This window comes from Gobio gobio (genome assembly GCF_949357685.1).
Source record: "Gobio gobio genome assembly, chromosome: 7".
In the NCBI taxonomy this organism is placed as follows: domain Eukaryota; kingdom Metazoa; phylum Chordata; class Actinopteri; order Cypriniformes; family Gobionidae; genus Gobio; species Gobio gobio.
The window spans coordinates 45,511,510-45,525,910 of NC_137103.1; the positions used below are offsets into that span (position 1 = coordinate 45,511,510).

At 40.2% G+C, this 14,401-nt stretch overlaps 2 protein-coding genes across 2 annotated transcripts in view; both read right to left on the bottom strand.

Annotated features, from left to right (window-relative positions):
* Positions 1 to 4,135, bottom strand: part of obsl1b (obscurin like cytoskeletal adaptor 1b) — a 38,157-nt gene extending 34,022 nt beyond the window's left edge. Inside the window, exons 1-2 of the mRNA XM_079822330.1 lie at positions 3,796 to 4,135; positions 48 to 1,167 (exon numbers count right to left, since the gene is read on the bottom strand). Coding sequence (XP_079678456.1) covers positions 48 to 1,062 — 1,015 coding nt within the window. The 5' untranslated portion in view covers positions 1,063 to 1,167; positions 3,796 to 4,135. The remainder of the gene's footprint in view (positions 1 to 47; positions 1,168 to 3,795) is intronic.
* tfpia (tissue factor pathway inhibitor a) overlaps positions 1 to 14,401 on the bottom strand; it is a 1,059,262-nt gene that overhangs the window by 525,551 nt on the left and 519,310 nt on the right. The window lies entirely within an intron of this gene.

Consider the following 14,401-nt stretch of genomic DNA (forward strand, 5'->3'; position numbering starts at 1 on the left):
ATACAATTGTACTGCATTTATCATATTTCAAATGAGATAACTCTTACCTTTGACGATAAGGTGTACAGCACTCAGGGTTTGCCCTGCAGTGTTTGAAGCAGAACAGACATAAACTCCATTGTCCTGTTGTTTGCAGTAGAGAACTTTAAGTGTGAAGTAACCCTCTCTGTCTTCATACAGGAGATACCGTCTTCCAGACAAGATAAGTCTCCCATCTTTCCTCCATAATATTTCTGGTTTTGGCTTCCCGGTTACATAGCAACGAAACTTTGCATGTTTCCCTTCTGTCACTGCAAACATTTTCACTTTGGCTGAGTTTGGTAGTGGGTCATCTTTTAGCCTTGTTGCAACTTGCCTACCACTTCTCTGTTTTCCCTGATGTGCTTTCCAGTGGCCATTAGTGTATCCATTACGGTTCCCTTCATCTTCGTGTCCTGGTCCGGCATCCACCAACAGCACAGCCCCAGCCAGACTCTCTCCAAATTCATTTCTGGCCTTACACGTGTACACCCCTCCATCTGGTGCTCTTGTCTTGAAAATCTTTAGCTGGAACCACCCTCCATCCTGATAGCTGATGGTGAAATGTGTGCTCTCGAAGATCTCATTCAACTTCTTGCCATCCTTCTCCCACATCACTTCTGGTCTAGGGTTTCCCCACAGCTTACAGGAGAACATTGCATCCTCTCCTCGTCCAACCCTAGTCGAGAGGGGCTTGATGAGGAAGCGTGGCTTGTTTTCCTCCCGAAATTCCATCTCCTGTGCTTCACCTTCTACTTTCAAAGTGGCTGCTGCGTAAGTCTCTCCAATGGAGTTCTTGGCCTTACAGATGTATTGTCCACTGTCCTCCATTGTAACAGAAGTTATGATAAGGTTGTAGACATTGCCATCCTCAAACACCCGGTATCTGCCCTCTGGGTGAATCTTCTCATTGTTTCTCTCCCATATAACTGCTGGTCTGGGATCCCCACCGATCTGGCATTTCAGAACTGCATCTGTGCCACTCTGTACAACCACAGGGCGAGGGTAGGCCAGGAACCGTGGCGCTCCACCAAACACATCCATCCCTGCTCACTTGCCAACCTCCACTCAGATTGACAGGCTACAGGCATTCAGTCTCTTTATTACTCTGAAAGAATTTTGTTGTCCAGCTGTTTATCAAGTAAGACTCTAAATCATAAAAAAGAAAATACATTTAATATATGATTTGATAATAACCAGCAGTTTCATACATTATTTATATAATACTGCATGTAAATATAGGGTTGTGGACCATTCAAAATGTAATATAGAATGCCTTTTAAATTCCAGTTCAAATCCTGAATTTGAATGGAGGTAGCAAACAGTACTGAATTTTAATATATAGAAGAGCGATTTCTAACTTAGTTTTGAGATTTTTTTAAAAGGATTAGTTCACTTTAAAAGGAAAATTACCCCATGATTTACTCACCCTCAAGCCATCCTAGGTGCATATTACTTTTTTCTTTCTGACAAACACAATCTGAGTTATATTAATAAAAATCCTGACGCTTCCACACTTCATAATGGCAGTGAACGGGGCCCATAAGTTCGAAGCTCAAAAAAGTGCATCCATCCGTCATAAAAAATATCCATATTTATAACTTTATAGAATAAAATATCTAGCTACCGCCAGACCACCTTCCATATTCAACTTACTGAAAAAGTGTAACTGATACAACGTTTGACTAGGACGTAACGTAAGCGTTTTGGACTGCAAGAGGCATTACACTTTTTTCGTAGGAGGGAATACGGAAGGCGGTCTGGTGTAAGCTAGATTTTATATATACTTTATAACGTTTTAAATATGGATATTTTTCTTACAAAAACCCATCGATTTGCTTCAGAAGACCTTTATTAACCCCCTGGAGCTGTGTGGAGTATGTTTATGATGGCTTGAGGGTGAGTAAATCATGGGCTAATTTTCGTTTTAAAGTGAATAAATCCTTTAAATATCAGCGTTTATAGGCCTTGGAGATGGTTAGATGAAGTCAATTCTTCACGTTTGAATTCCACTAAACCCTGGTAAATACAGTCTTATCAAATAACAAGTCTAGAGGCCACCAATACCTAAATAGTCAATCAAATAGGAAATCATTTAATGTAATTAATTTCATGTTACTTTGTTTATTGTATAATGCTGTCTTCAACTGCACCTGGGAAGCCTTGTATCTAACAAATGACTGTCTAAATCAAACCGCATTAGCTTTACTGTATGTTAAGCTCTGTTGTATATAACAAATTCATTTTAAAGCTCTGTTTTACTTCAGAGTTGCTTTTTGCCATCATGGAGACACCTCTTCAAATTTCACAACTCATAACAGGTATATATAATTTGTTTAATATTATATAAATTGCATAATTATATTTTTAAAGCAAGATTACAATTTACTTTTTTCCATAATTTACAAAAAAAATATAGCTCAGTGTTGGTTCAACTTTTCAACAATGAACACCTGACTTGACCTGTCATTAATTGTGTGTTAACTGTATTTATCTCTCATATTTTCTCAGATAAACTTTTCAAACTTATATCCCAATAATTTTGGAAGACTGCTTCAGCTATTTCTCAAATCTTCAACAATCTGCTAAAGTATACAGACTGATTAAAAACTAATTGTTGAGTTAGGGTGTAGGCATGTGCACTAGTGGGATTTGATAGTGTGGGCTCTCCCCAGAGAGAAAGGATACTATTACACCAGAGTACTTAATGCCCAGAACTTTCTTAGAAATGATGCCTTGTGTGAGAAGAGCTCTAGAGGTGAACCATCTTTTAGCCCTATTGCAATAGCTACCACAACACATAACTAACACAGCTGGTGCTGTATTTCAATGGGAAAGTGCTTTATATAGTCTGCCCTAAATAAAGACCTGTGAGGGGGCATGTGTCAGGTATCACAAAGCACACCACAGAATACGCGTGCACATACAACACAGGTCTCACGCAGGACACACCCCATGGGGACCTCTCAACCAAAAAATGCTATGCCTCTCACACCCCTTTTAGCAAATGCAGTGACGAATTTAGCTGTTAAATGTCATTGTCAAAATTAGTTTGTTTGTCATTTGTTTCAGGAAAAAAAATGTGCTCTGTACTATTAAGTGATATCTTCCTCTGAAAATATCCTCTGTTGCATATGAACTGAAGTAATCCAGATCATTTTGGTTTAATATACCCTCATTGATTAGTTTTTAATGTGTGGCTTCTCAGTTTCAATCACGCTGCAAGTTTGGCCTCTGTGGTGTACAGGGGGATGTTTATTCGTCAGGACTGGTTTATCTGTTTTAGGATGGCACAACACATGAATCGCTAGTCTTGTGAATCTATGACGCACAGCTAACTTAAGGAAAACGATCCGGGTATAAGTATCCTCCTCAGAACCTTAAACGTCTGCTAGATATTCCTCATGCTACGCATAGAGGTTTGCTACGCTACAAACAAGACAACAAACATGATATATGTAACACATAAACTACCTTATAAGAATCTCCCTATGACCGAAGAGCTTTTAACACTAATTCTATACATTGACTGCAAACTGTAAGAAGTTCAGAAGTTCCTCAATCTAATCAACATCAAAAAGAAAGTAAAAGCAAATGCTCTTATTAAATCTCCAACTGGTATTAGGTTTTAACTGGTAAAGATGTAAATGTATAACATCAACAATCTTTTCCCTTAGGACTTTAAAAGGAGATTAACCTCCTGTGTGTGCTCCTAATTTAATAAGACTGACCTTTGACCTCAGGGAAACTGCACTTTGTAACATTAACATAACCTACCTCTCTCCAGTCCTCAGAGACAACTGTCAATATACATTCCGCTGCAACCAGCTTCTCCTGCTTCACTGGCCCTCACTTCCAGCTGTAGGTTTTTTTCTTTTTTTTTAACAGAATAATCCTTTTCCACCTCGGTAAGTTTGTTGCGGTATATTCTCCTCATTAACATCTAGTCAGTGTCACCTGCCCATTTTGCACCCTTTTAAGATGTTTTTAGCCTTATCAGACAGCTTTCCTTTGAACGCTCCAGCAGTCCCACAATCTCTGTGGCGTTTAGTCCTGAGACACCCCTAGTGTTATTGTTCGTAGAAGACTGTTAAATGCTTTTGCAGCTGCTGCTGTCCCCTAAAAATACTGGCAGCCTTGATGACAGCAGTGAAGATAAGTCAGGCTCTCCATTCACTTGCTCGCAGTGGCTAAAGATAGGTTGGATTGCTCGTCCTGGGCAGATTGCTTGACTTGAGACCTTGCTATAAAATCTAAGGAGAAGGGCAGCAGCCTTCTGGCCTCCTGAAAACTTTCAGCATTTAGGTTCAGAAGGTTCAGAACCTTTTGTTTATGGCAGCAGTGGCAGCGTAGTCATCTGACGGCATTCAGACGCCGCAGAGGATTCCTGGTAATGGACATAATTTTATGGGATCTGTCATCAGCCTTAGTAGATGTGTAGCCCTACAAATGATTTAGATAAGTATAATCATCACACGTACTCTGTTTAAAAACAACAGCAACAACATTTGATGTAAATGGCGTTATGACTGCTGTCAATTGGAGTAATCTGACAATACTGACATAGCCGATGGTGTTATTTTGAAATGCACTATGCATTTCATTGTCAGAGAAGGTACAGCAAAGTGTTCTTAAATAAGCTACACAACTGTGGAAAATACCTAAAAACGAAGCGTTTAAAGAAAAGATCCAGAGGGGCGCTGCGTGCACGTGTGATAAGGCTTATGAATGTGTGAGGGTGAACACAGAGAGCAGTGACCCCTCAGCTGTTTAGAGGCTCACGTCTCATAGGCTCAACGCCGCCTCCTCTGATTTCAGCCATTGGAAGTAATCTGATCTTACACTGAACCCTGAAACCAGCATCCTGGCAGTGAAACGGTTTGTACAAGCCACTTTGTGAAAACCTGCAGGGATTAGCGGTCCTCTTTTTGAAACTTCTAAATTCCCCCAGCTGCTAAAGAAGATATTAGCAAGTGCATCGTTTCTTTGTGTGTTGCAACCTGTTGCAATAAGGATAAGGAAAAATTGCAAAAACAACACTGGGAGTCTGTTAATAGCTATGCTTTGCTGATAAAGACCCAGCAAAGTCACAAGACGAGACCATTTGTCTTCCGTTTTTTTGGTCAAAACAGGAAGTTTGTATACTAGATATTAAGGCCCAATCCCACTTCAATCCCTTCCCTTAGCGTGTCCCCTTAGGGGTGTCTCGATTCTCTTTTGGCTGGAGTGGTAGGGGTAAGGGGAACGACCAGATAGCCCTTCAAAGGAAGATTTTCCCTGACTACCGTTCTGCTAGAATGCGTGTAGTGAGATGTAGGGACACTTGGGATTCGATCACTTGTCTGTTACCTGGCTGCCAGTTTCTCCGTAGCTTGCTAAACACGCTATTTGAGTGATGTGAACACAAATTAATAATACAGTTAAATGAAATATCTGGTCATCCTTCATACTGCAGTCGCTATTTACATCTCGTATCGTCTGTAAACTCTTGCGTTACCAAGGCAACAACTAACTCTTTTCTCTTACATTGCAAAGAGCTCCGTTATCGCAGCACCATATTAGAAAACGAAACCATATCCGTACCGGCCGGCTCGGATCGGCACAGACTGGAACGGTTAATAAACAAAGAGAAAAGTTTAGTCCGGTGGAAAAGCGGCTCCACCAGTCTTGTATGTTCTGTAACACTCTTAGGAAACTCGAAGGCTCATACGTTTTCGAACTGAAAACCAGTACTGTTTTCTTAAAGGGTTAGTTCACCCAAAAATGAAAATTCGGTCAGTAATTACTCACCCTCATGTTGTTCCAACCATGTAAGACCTTCGTTCATCTTCGGAACATAATTTAGTATATTTTTGATGAAATCTGAGAGCTGTCTCACTCCTCCATAGGCTTTCAGAGGGACTGAAACTTGATGGCCCAGAATAGTAAGTAAAAACGTCATTTAAGGAGTCCAAATGACTACAGTGGCTCTGTATTAAGTCTATCATGTGACGAAAATACTTTTTGAGCGGAAAAACAACAAAAATAACGACTTTATCACACTATTATTGTTGTTCAATTTGAGCCTCTGACGAGAGTTCGCGGGAGTGCCACGACGCATGCGCGAGAACTGAAATTAACCCTACTCCGAAAGAGTGAGCAGCCAGTCAAGTAGTAGTAGAAGAAGAACGCTGTAATCTCAGTTCTCGCGCATGCGTCGTGGCACTCCCGCGAACTCTCGTCAGAGGCTCAAATTGAACAACAATAATAGTGTGATAAAGTCGTTATTTTTGTTGTTTTTCCGCTCAAAAAGTATTTTCGTCTCATGATAGACTTAATACAGAGCCACTGTAGTCATTTGGACTCCTTAAATGACGTTTTTACTTACTATTCTGGGCCATCAAGTTTCAGTCCCTCTGAAAGCCTATGGAGGAGTGAGACAGCTCTCAGATTTCATCAAAAATATACTAAATTATGTTCCGAAGATGAACGAAGGTCTTACATGGTTGGAACAACATGAGGGTGAGTAATTACTGACAGAATTTTCATTTTTGGGTGAACTAACCCTTTAAGTCCGAATACAGTGCAAAACAATGTTGGGAGTGGGTAATCTGTTAAACGTGCTCACGCCTGATTCCAACAGCTTAGCTGTTCATTCTGGTTAAATGTTACTGGACACTAATAAAAGCAACAGGGTATGATGACGTGTAATGAAGTAGTAGTGGTGTCCCATTTCTTAGGGGAATATTTTCACCCCTACGCCTTGCCACTCTGTTTCAAGGGGCAAGGGGAACGGGTAGGGGTAGGCGAAGGGGTATAAAAAAGAGTCATGAATATATGTGGTCTGTTTACTTGGAAGAAAAAGAGGCTATGTTCAATCAGTTTTTGGGATTGACAACTGCATTTACTTCTCGAAATGTCCCGTTCAAACAACAAGACAAGCTTGTATTCTCTTACCAGAACAGAACTGCACTGGACAGCTAGTTGTCTGTCACGTCATACAGTGTAAGAGAGATGCTCTGCTAAGGGGTTTTGTGTGTGGTTTTGCTTTCAGCAACTTACAGCAATGTAAGTTAAGTTTGGTAACCAGTAAACTGAGTAAACTTCTCTGGGGAGCACTAAATGACTCGCTCCTTCCCTCTGCTGGTAGGATTACAGCTGTCATTACCCATTTATCTTACTTTATATGCCGTTTGAACAATTTTGTCCAAAAACTTTTCGTTTTACCTCATGATTCCATCACTAAAATAATAAAATATGAATCTGTCTATGATGTTTCTTTCCTATATAATAATCAAGCAATATAATAAAGTAATACAAGCACTCTGTTTACTGCTTATCAAACTCAGCTGAAATTGTCACAAAGTTCTTTTGTATCTGAGTAGAGGTAGTCTACTTTAGGAAAGTGTCGTCACTGCTTTATAAGCGTCTTTCTTCTGACTGGCTCAGACATGTTGTAAGATCTTGGCTGCATGCCTGCCAGAACTATCCAAACGTATTTCTAGCCATTTGTTTACAAAGGTGGCCACTGGTCTGACAAGTGATATCTCCTTTCTTAGAAAACATTGGTTTATCTGTGGTAACCAAGCATATGATAGATGGAGGCACAGAGATGAATTTACCGGTATGCCAAAAAGTGTAAAACATCTCTACTCACTGTTTTAAATGGTTTAAAGTTTATGCTATTAGGCTCCTAATTTTCTCCTACAACAGGTTTACATGTATCAAAGTAAAAAAAAAACTATATTCTCATAATATAGGCTACATTGCACATCACAACCACATTTTTCAATAATTCTCAAACAACTTGTCCGCTGATTCAGTCTCCCTAAATCCCTCCTTTCTGTGAGCCTACTCTGCTCTGATTGGCCAAATGAACCAGTCTGTTGTGATTGGTCTACCGCTTACAGTGTGTGCCCGGAAACAAAGCGCCCTACCATAACTGAATTTTAGCTCCAGAGGCTTCTTAAAGCTCAGCGATTGTACACACTGTAAAGACAGTAACTCAGTGATACGCTACTCAGTTTGACGTTCGTCATGAGATGTTGCAACTTTAATTTCTCACCATCAGCATTAACAAATGTATGTCCATCAACAAACCGATGTGTATATTTCTAATTTATTGTAGTGCACATGTGGGAACTGCATCATTAACTGTATCAATAACAGCGCATACGTTAGCCGAGAATGTAACATTTAAGTTTGTAAAACAAATCTTGCTCCGTCCTTACTCAAAGTAGTAAGAACGACAGACAGCCTGATAGACACAGTTTTCATGAACACATTTCATGAAAGGTAATATTCGAAAATGCATGAAAGGGCAACTTTAAATCTGAACTCCCCCAAAGAGTGAATTGTAGTACACAATGAACCATGAAAAGGCACATACAATCTAATTTCACCATAGTCAAGAATTGAATGTCATTTAGACAGACAAAACATATACTCACCTAAAGGATTATTAGGAAACCCTGTTCAATTTCTCATTAATGCAATTATCTAAACAACCAATCACATGGTAGTTGCTTCAATGCATTTAGGGGTGTGGTCCTGGTCAAGACAATCTCCTGAACTCCAAACTGAATGTCAGAATGGGAAAGAAAGGTGATTTAAGCAATTTTGAGCGTGGCATGGTTTTTGGTGCCAGACGGGCCGGTCTGAGTATTTCACAATCTGCTCAGTTACTGGGATTTTCACGCACAACCATTTCTAGGGTTTACAAAGAATGGTGTGAAAAGGGAAAAACATCCAGTATGCGCCAGTCCTGTGGGCGAAAATGCCTTGTTGATGCTAGAGGTCAGAGGAGAATGGGCCGACTGATTCAAGCTGATAGAAGAGCAACTTTGACTGAAATAACCACTCGTCACAACCGAAGTATGCAGCAAAGCATTTGTGAAGCCACAACACGCACAACCTTGAGGCGGATGGCCTACAACAGCAGAAGACCCCACCGGGTACCACTCATCTCCACTACAAATAGAAAAAAGAGGCTACAATTTGCACGAGCTCACCAAAATTGGACAGTTGAAGACTGGAAAAATGTTGCCTGGTCTGATGAGTCTCGATTTCTGTTGAGACATTCAGATGGTAGAGTCAGAATTTGGCGTAAACAGAATGAGAACATGGATCCATCATGCCTTGTTACCACTGTGCAGGCTGGTGGTGGTGGTGTAATGGTGTGGGGGATGTTTTCTTGGCACACTTTAGGCCCCTTAGTGCCAATTGGGCATCGTTTAAAGGCCATGGCCTACCTGAGCATTGTTTTTGACCATGTCCATCCCTTTATGACCACCATTTACCCATCCTCTGATGGCTATTTCCAGCAGGATAAATCACCATGTCACACAGCTCGAATCATTTCAAATTGGTTTCTTGAACATGACAATTCAATTCACTGTACTAAAATGGCCCCCACAGTCACCAGATCTCAACCCAATAGAGCATCTTTGGGATTTGGTGGAACGGGAGCTTCGTGCCCTGGATGTGCATCCCACAAATCTCCATTAACTGCAAGATGCTATCCTATCAATATGGGCCAACATTTCTAAAGAATGCTTTCAGCACCTTGTTGAATCAATGCCACGTAGAATTAAGGCAGTTCTGAAGGCTAAAGGGGGTCAACCACAGTATTAGTATGGTGTTCCTAATAATCCTTTAGGTGAGTGTATATTTATTCAGTAAATCTACTTCATTATACTTAATCTGCTGAATGTGATCAGCCACACTACTGCTGCTGGGAGTTTCTTTAACTTTGGGCACATTTATTTACATTATTGGACACACTGCATTTTTTTTTTATTATTGTGTGTGTGTGTGTTTTTTTTTTTCTTTTTGTCTCTAACAAATTTAAACTTCAAAACTGTGCACAACAGTGGGCACGTGAGCCTCAGAACTGGACCACGGAGCAATGGAAAAAGGTGGCCTGGTCTGATGAATCACGTTTTCTTTTACATCACGTGGATGGCCGGGTGTGTGCGTCGCTTACCTGGGGAACAAGGAAGAAGGCAAGCCGGTGGAGGAAATGTGATGCTTTGGGCAATGTTATGCTGGGAATCCTTGGGTCCTGCCATCCATGTGGATGTTACTTTGATATGTACCACCTACCTAAGCATTGTTGCAGATCATGTACACCCTTTGAACAGTATTCCCTGGTGGCTGTTTCCTCCTTTAGCAGGATAATGTGCCCTGCCACAAAGCAAAAATGGTTCAGGAATGGTTTGAGGAGCACAACAACGAGTTTAAGTTGTGGACTTGGCCTCCAAATTCCCCAGATCTCAATCCAATCGAGCATCTGTGGGATGTGCTGAACAAACAAGTCCGATGCATGGAGGCCCCACCTCGCAACTTGCAGGACTTAAAGGATCTGCTACTAACAACCAGATACCTCAACACACCTTCAGGGGTCTAGTGGAGTCCATGCCTCGATGGGTCAGGGCTGTTTTGGTAGCAAATAGGGGACAAAAACAGTATATTAGGTCATAATGTTATGCCTGATTGGTGTATATATAATATTATATATTGCTTGTCATTTCAAGTAATTTTTTGTCATTATGCAAAAATTGTGAAAATATTATTTAGGCTACATAAAATAGTAATGAAATTAGTCAGCCATTTGATTCCAAAAAATATATTATTAAATAATGTTTGATGTGGTGTAAATCTTATTGGCTTAAATAATCACGGAATTTGTTGGTGTAGAAATTAAAGTAATGAATATGTGAAATGTTTCTTTTTTTTTAAATTCCGCTACACTTTCATTATCATTTGCCCAGGTATGTTATGACAAATTATAATATGCAGTGGGCTGGTTTTCATGGGTGTATATGATCTGATTAAAGATTCTTTTGAAATTTCACGGGCTAGAATAAGCTTATAAACTACAAAACCTAAAGCACAGATAGTTTCCCCAGGCTCCAAATACTTTCTCAGATTGCCTCCTGAAACATGAATGGACATGAATGATGAACGTGTATAGCAGCACATCTTTAAGCAGAGGATTCTCAATGGATGTCAGAATATCAAGAAAGTGTCTGATTATTTGTGAAACTATGCATGTCTCTCTCATTCGTTGCACTTCTGTGTTGCAGGTGAACATGTTTGCCTTTGACATCGTTCAAAGCGTTGTCAGAAAGAATGTTCTAGGTGACGTGCTGAAATGGAGATCTCTTCAGGTAACTAAAAAAATGTGGTTGTTTCTTTTGCAGTCACTTTAGTTGGTTTATGCATTTCAGACAATGGAGCGTTAACCAATCAAACAGCCGGTTTCTTGACATTACAGTGTTTACCTGTGTATCACTAAGTCAGAGTGACAGAAACCTGGCATGACCTATCAATTTCCATAGGTGCAAAGCTATTTGTTTTTCCAACATCAACCTCACTTTTTCCTCAGGATTTAAAATTGAGCCTGGCAAGTCTATTCCTATACAACCTCACTGATCTACAGCAGAGCCAAGCTATCATTTAATATTACTACCTCTGTAAATCCTAAAATTAATCCTGTCCTTCTGCTGTGTTGAAAGAAAACAGGCAGGTGATGCTTGTATATCAGACAATTTCATGGTCCTGGCAATGGCTATGAGTGAATTCACACAAGGTTTTGAATGCTGCCTGGATGCTAAAGGTCTGAAGTACCCTGTCTCTACTTGCTTGTTTGTGTGTGTGTGTGTGTGTGTGTGTGTGTGTGTGTGTGTGTGTGTGTGTGTGTGTGTGTGTGTGTGTGTGTGTGTGTGTGTGTGTGTGTGTGTGTGTGTGTGTGTGTGTGTGTGTGTGTGTGTGTGTGTGTGTGTGTGTGTGTGTGTGTGTGTGTGTGTGTGTGTGTGTGTGTGTGTGTTTGCCAGGAAACGTTTCAGCTGGAAGGTTGTCTGACTGCAGAGTCATTACGAACTGTCTGCCTAAGTACTCATTTGTTTAAACATGTTCACAATTAAAGCACAGTCTGTTTAAGCTGAACAAAGACTAATGTTTTAATGCTCTGTGGATAAAGTAGGCCGGTTTGTTCACAAATGAAGAATGGATACTCCTGCAATTCTTTCGGCAACCACTGTGTGGTGACAAATAATCAGAGAATCTATGCATACTTGAAGTCTTTACTTGCACACTTGCATTGACTTAGATCTATCCATCTATCCATCTATCTATCTATCCATTCTATCTATCTATCTATCTATCTATCTATCTATCTATCTATCTATCTATCTATCTATCTATCTATCTATCTATCTATCTATCTATCTATCTATCTATCTATCTATCTATCTATCTATCTATCTATCTATCTATCTATCTATCTATCTATCTATCTATCTATCTATCTATCTATCTATCTATCTCTTGTGCTGCTGCCTAGAATCATAATCACACCATCCTTTGGACACAGGAGAACTAGTCCCCCTGACTGAGTCTAGTTTCTCCCAAGGTTCCTCCATTCTTTAACCAATGGAGTTTGGGTACTGTCTACATCAAAGGTCAAAAAACACTTTCATTTTCTTATAAAATACACTGCACATCACCAGATTGTCCAATTATTCTCCAACGACTCAATGGATGAATCGGTCTCTATAAATCCCTCCTTTCGGTGAGCCTGCTCTGCTCTGATTGGCCAGATGGCCCAGTCTGTTGTGATTGGTCTACCGCTTACAGTGCGTGTTTCGGAAGCTAAACGGCCATTACCACAACTGAACTTCAGGTCCTCCGGCTTCCTAAAGCTCAGCGATTGTACACACTGTAAAGACCGTAACGATGACGTCGATTTTACATCAATCTGAGCGTGAGTCCAATGATGAAACATTGGAAGAACTAGTTATTCAAACCGAACCTCCATTGCAAGGACGACTTGAGCAGGATGTTTCTCAGAAATACACTACTCAGTTTGAGCAACATTATGAGATGTTTCAACTGTAATTCCTCACCATCAGCATTAACAAGTGTACAGTATGTCCGTCAGCAAACCGATGTGTCTGTTGACATGAAAATGACGTTTTAAGGCTGGTCAAGTTGTTCTCAGGCGGACAATATACAACATAGGCGGGCATTACGCAAATGTCTTTCCTAGTGATGTAGAACCGTCACACAGTGGGATTCAAAATACAAACGACTCGTTAAAGCTGTTCAGAGTCGATTCTGTCTTTTGGGAGACAATAACTTTATTTATTGTACACATTCGACTTTACAACTTTGCAGAACGTTTACATTCACAAACAGCAATATTACTGCATGAAAGGGAATATTCGAAAAACCATAATAGGGGCACTTTAACTGCACTGACACTATTGGATGAGAGCTGAACTGCGCTGGGTGATGACATCACTGTTTTTTGCAGAGCTGCTTTATATAGCTCAATTGAAAATTGTTGATCTTTACACAGTTATTTAACGGAACTGAATCGACACCGAACTGACTTCGGCTGAACAATGGCACTACTGTCTTTTTAGAACCGCTTAAATGCAGCAGAGTTGAATTCTGTCTGCATAATTGATCATAATTTTCCTGTTTATCACTGTAAAGCTGCTTTGTGTTGTATAAAGCGTTATATAATTAAAGGTGTCTTAACTTGACTTGTTCATTTGTTTTCAGTCTAGGTGCCAATGGCTTCCACCCATACAGATGGAAAATGACCTGAATGGAAGGTGTCAGGAATTTTGATGACCTTGTGAGACCTGGACAGCACTAACTACTTGCCTCCAGGCACAATAGTTGAGGTATAGGGTGGTAGCTGAAGGTATGCTGGCCTACATGTGTGAACAAGGCAGTCAGCAGGAGCACCTGGAACCAAATTATGCAGATTCCAATCAGATGCTTCCATTGAGAGTGTTCATGACCTTTTGTCCTGTTTTCTGATTTGTTGAAATCAGAATAATTCTCTATTTCCTATGTTTTGTTCCTCATAAGCGGTTTCCATTTAAGTGTTGATGCTCACTCTGAAAATGAATCCGAAATGGTTTGTGGTTCTTTTCAGCTACACATTGGCATGATATGATAAAGAGACAAACACTCCCATGTTGTCAGGTCTGCCCTCAAGTGAAAACCGACATGACATTCAATTGATTGGCTGCTATTACAGTAGCGTGCTGAGTTGCCCTAACCAAAGTTAAATTTGTCCCAAAATCTCACTGTATATTAAACATGAAATATGCTTATTTGGGCTGTAAATGTCTTGTGACATTGTGCTTGCTAAATACTTGGTGTTTTTCCTGGTTAGGCCACTGTGACATTAGTTGGAGAGCTGGTGGTGTTATTTCTAAATAGATAGATAGCCTATAGGTCTTTATTTTTTCTGTTGAATGCTGGTTCAACCAGAAAGAAGAACAAAAGACAATTCTGTAACCTGCAGGAGGAGGGATTGTGAAAGCCAAACTCAAGTGTATTTCTGAATTTATACAGTAGCACATAATTGAATAACACCTGC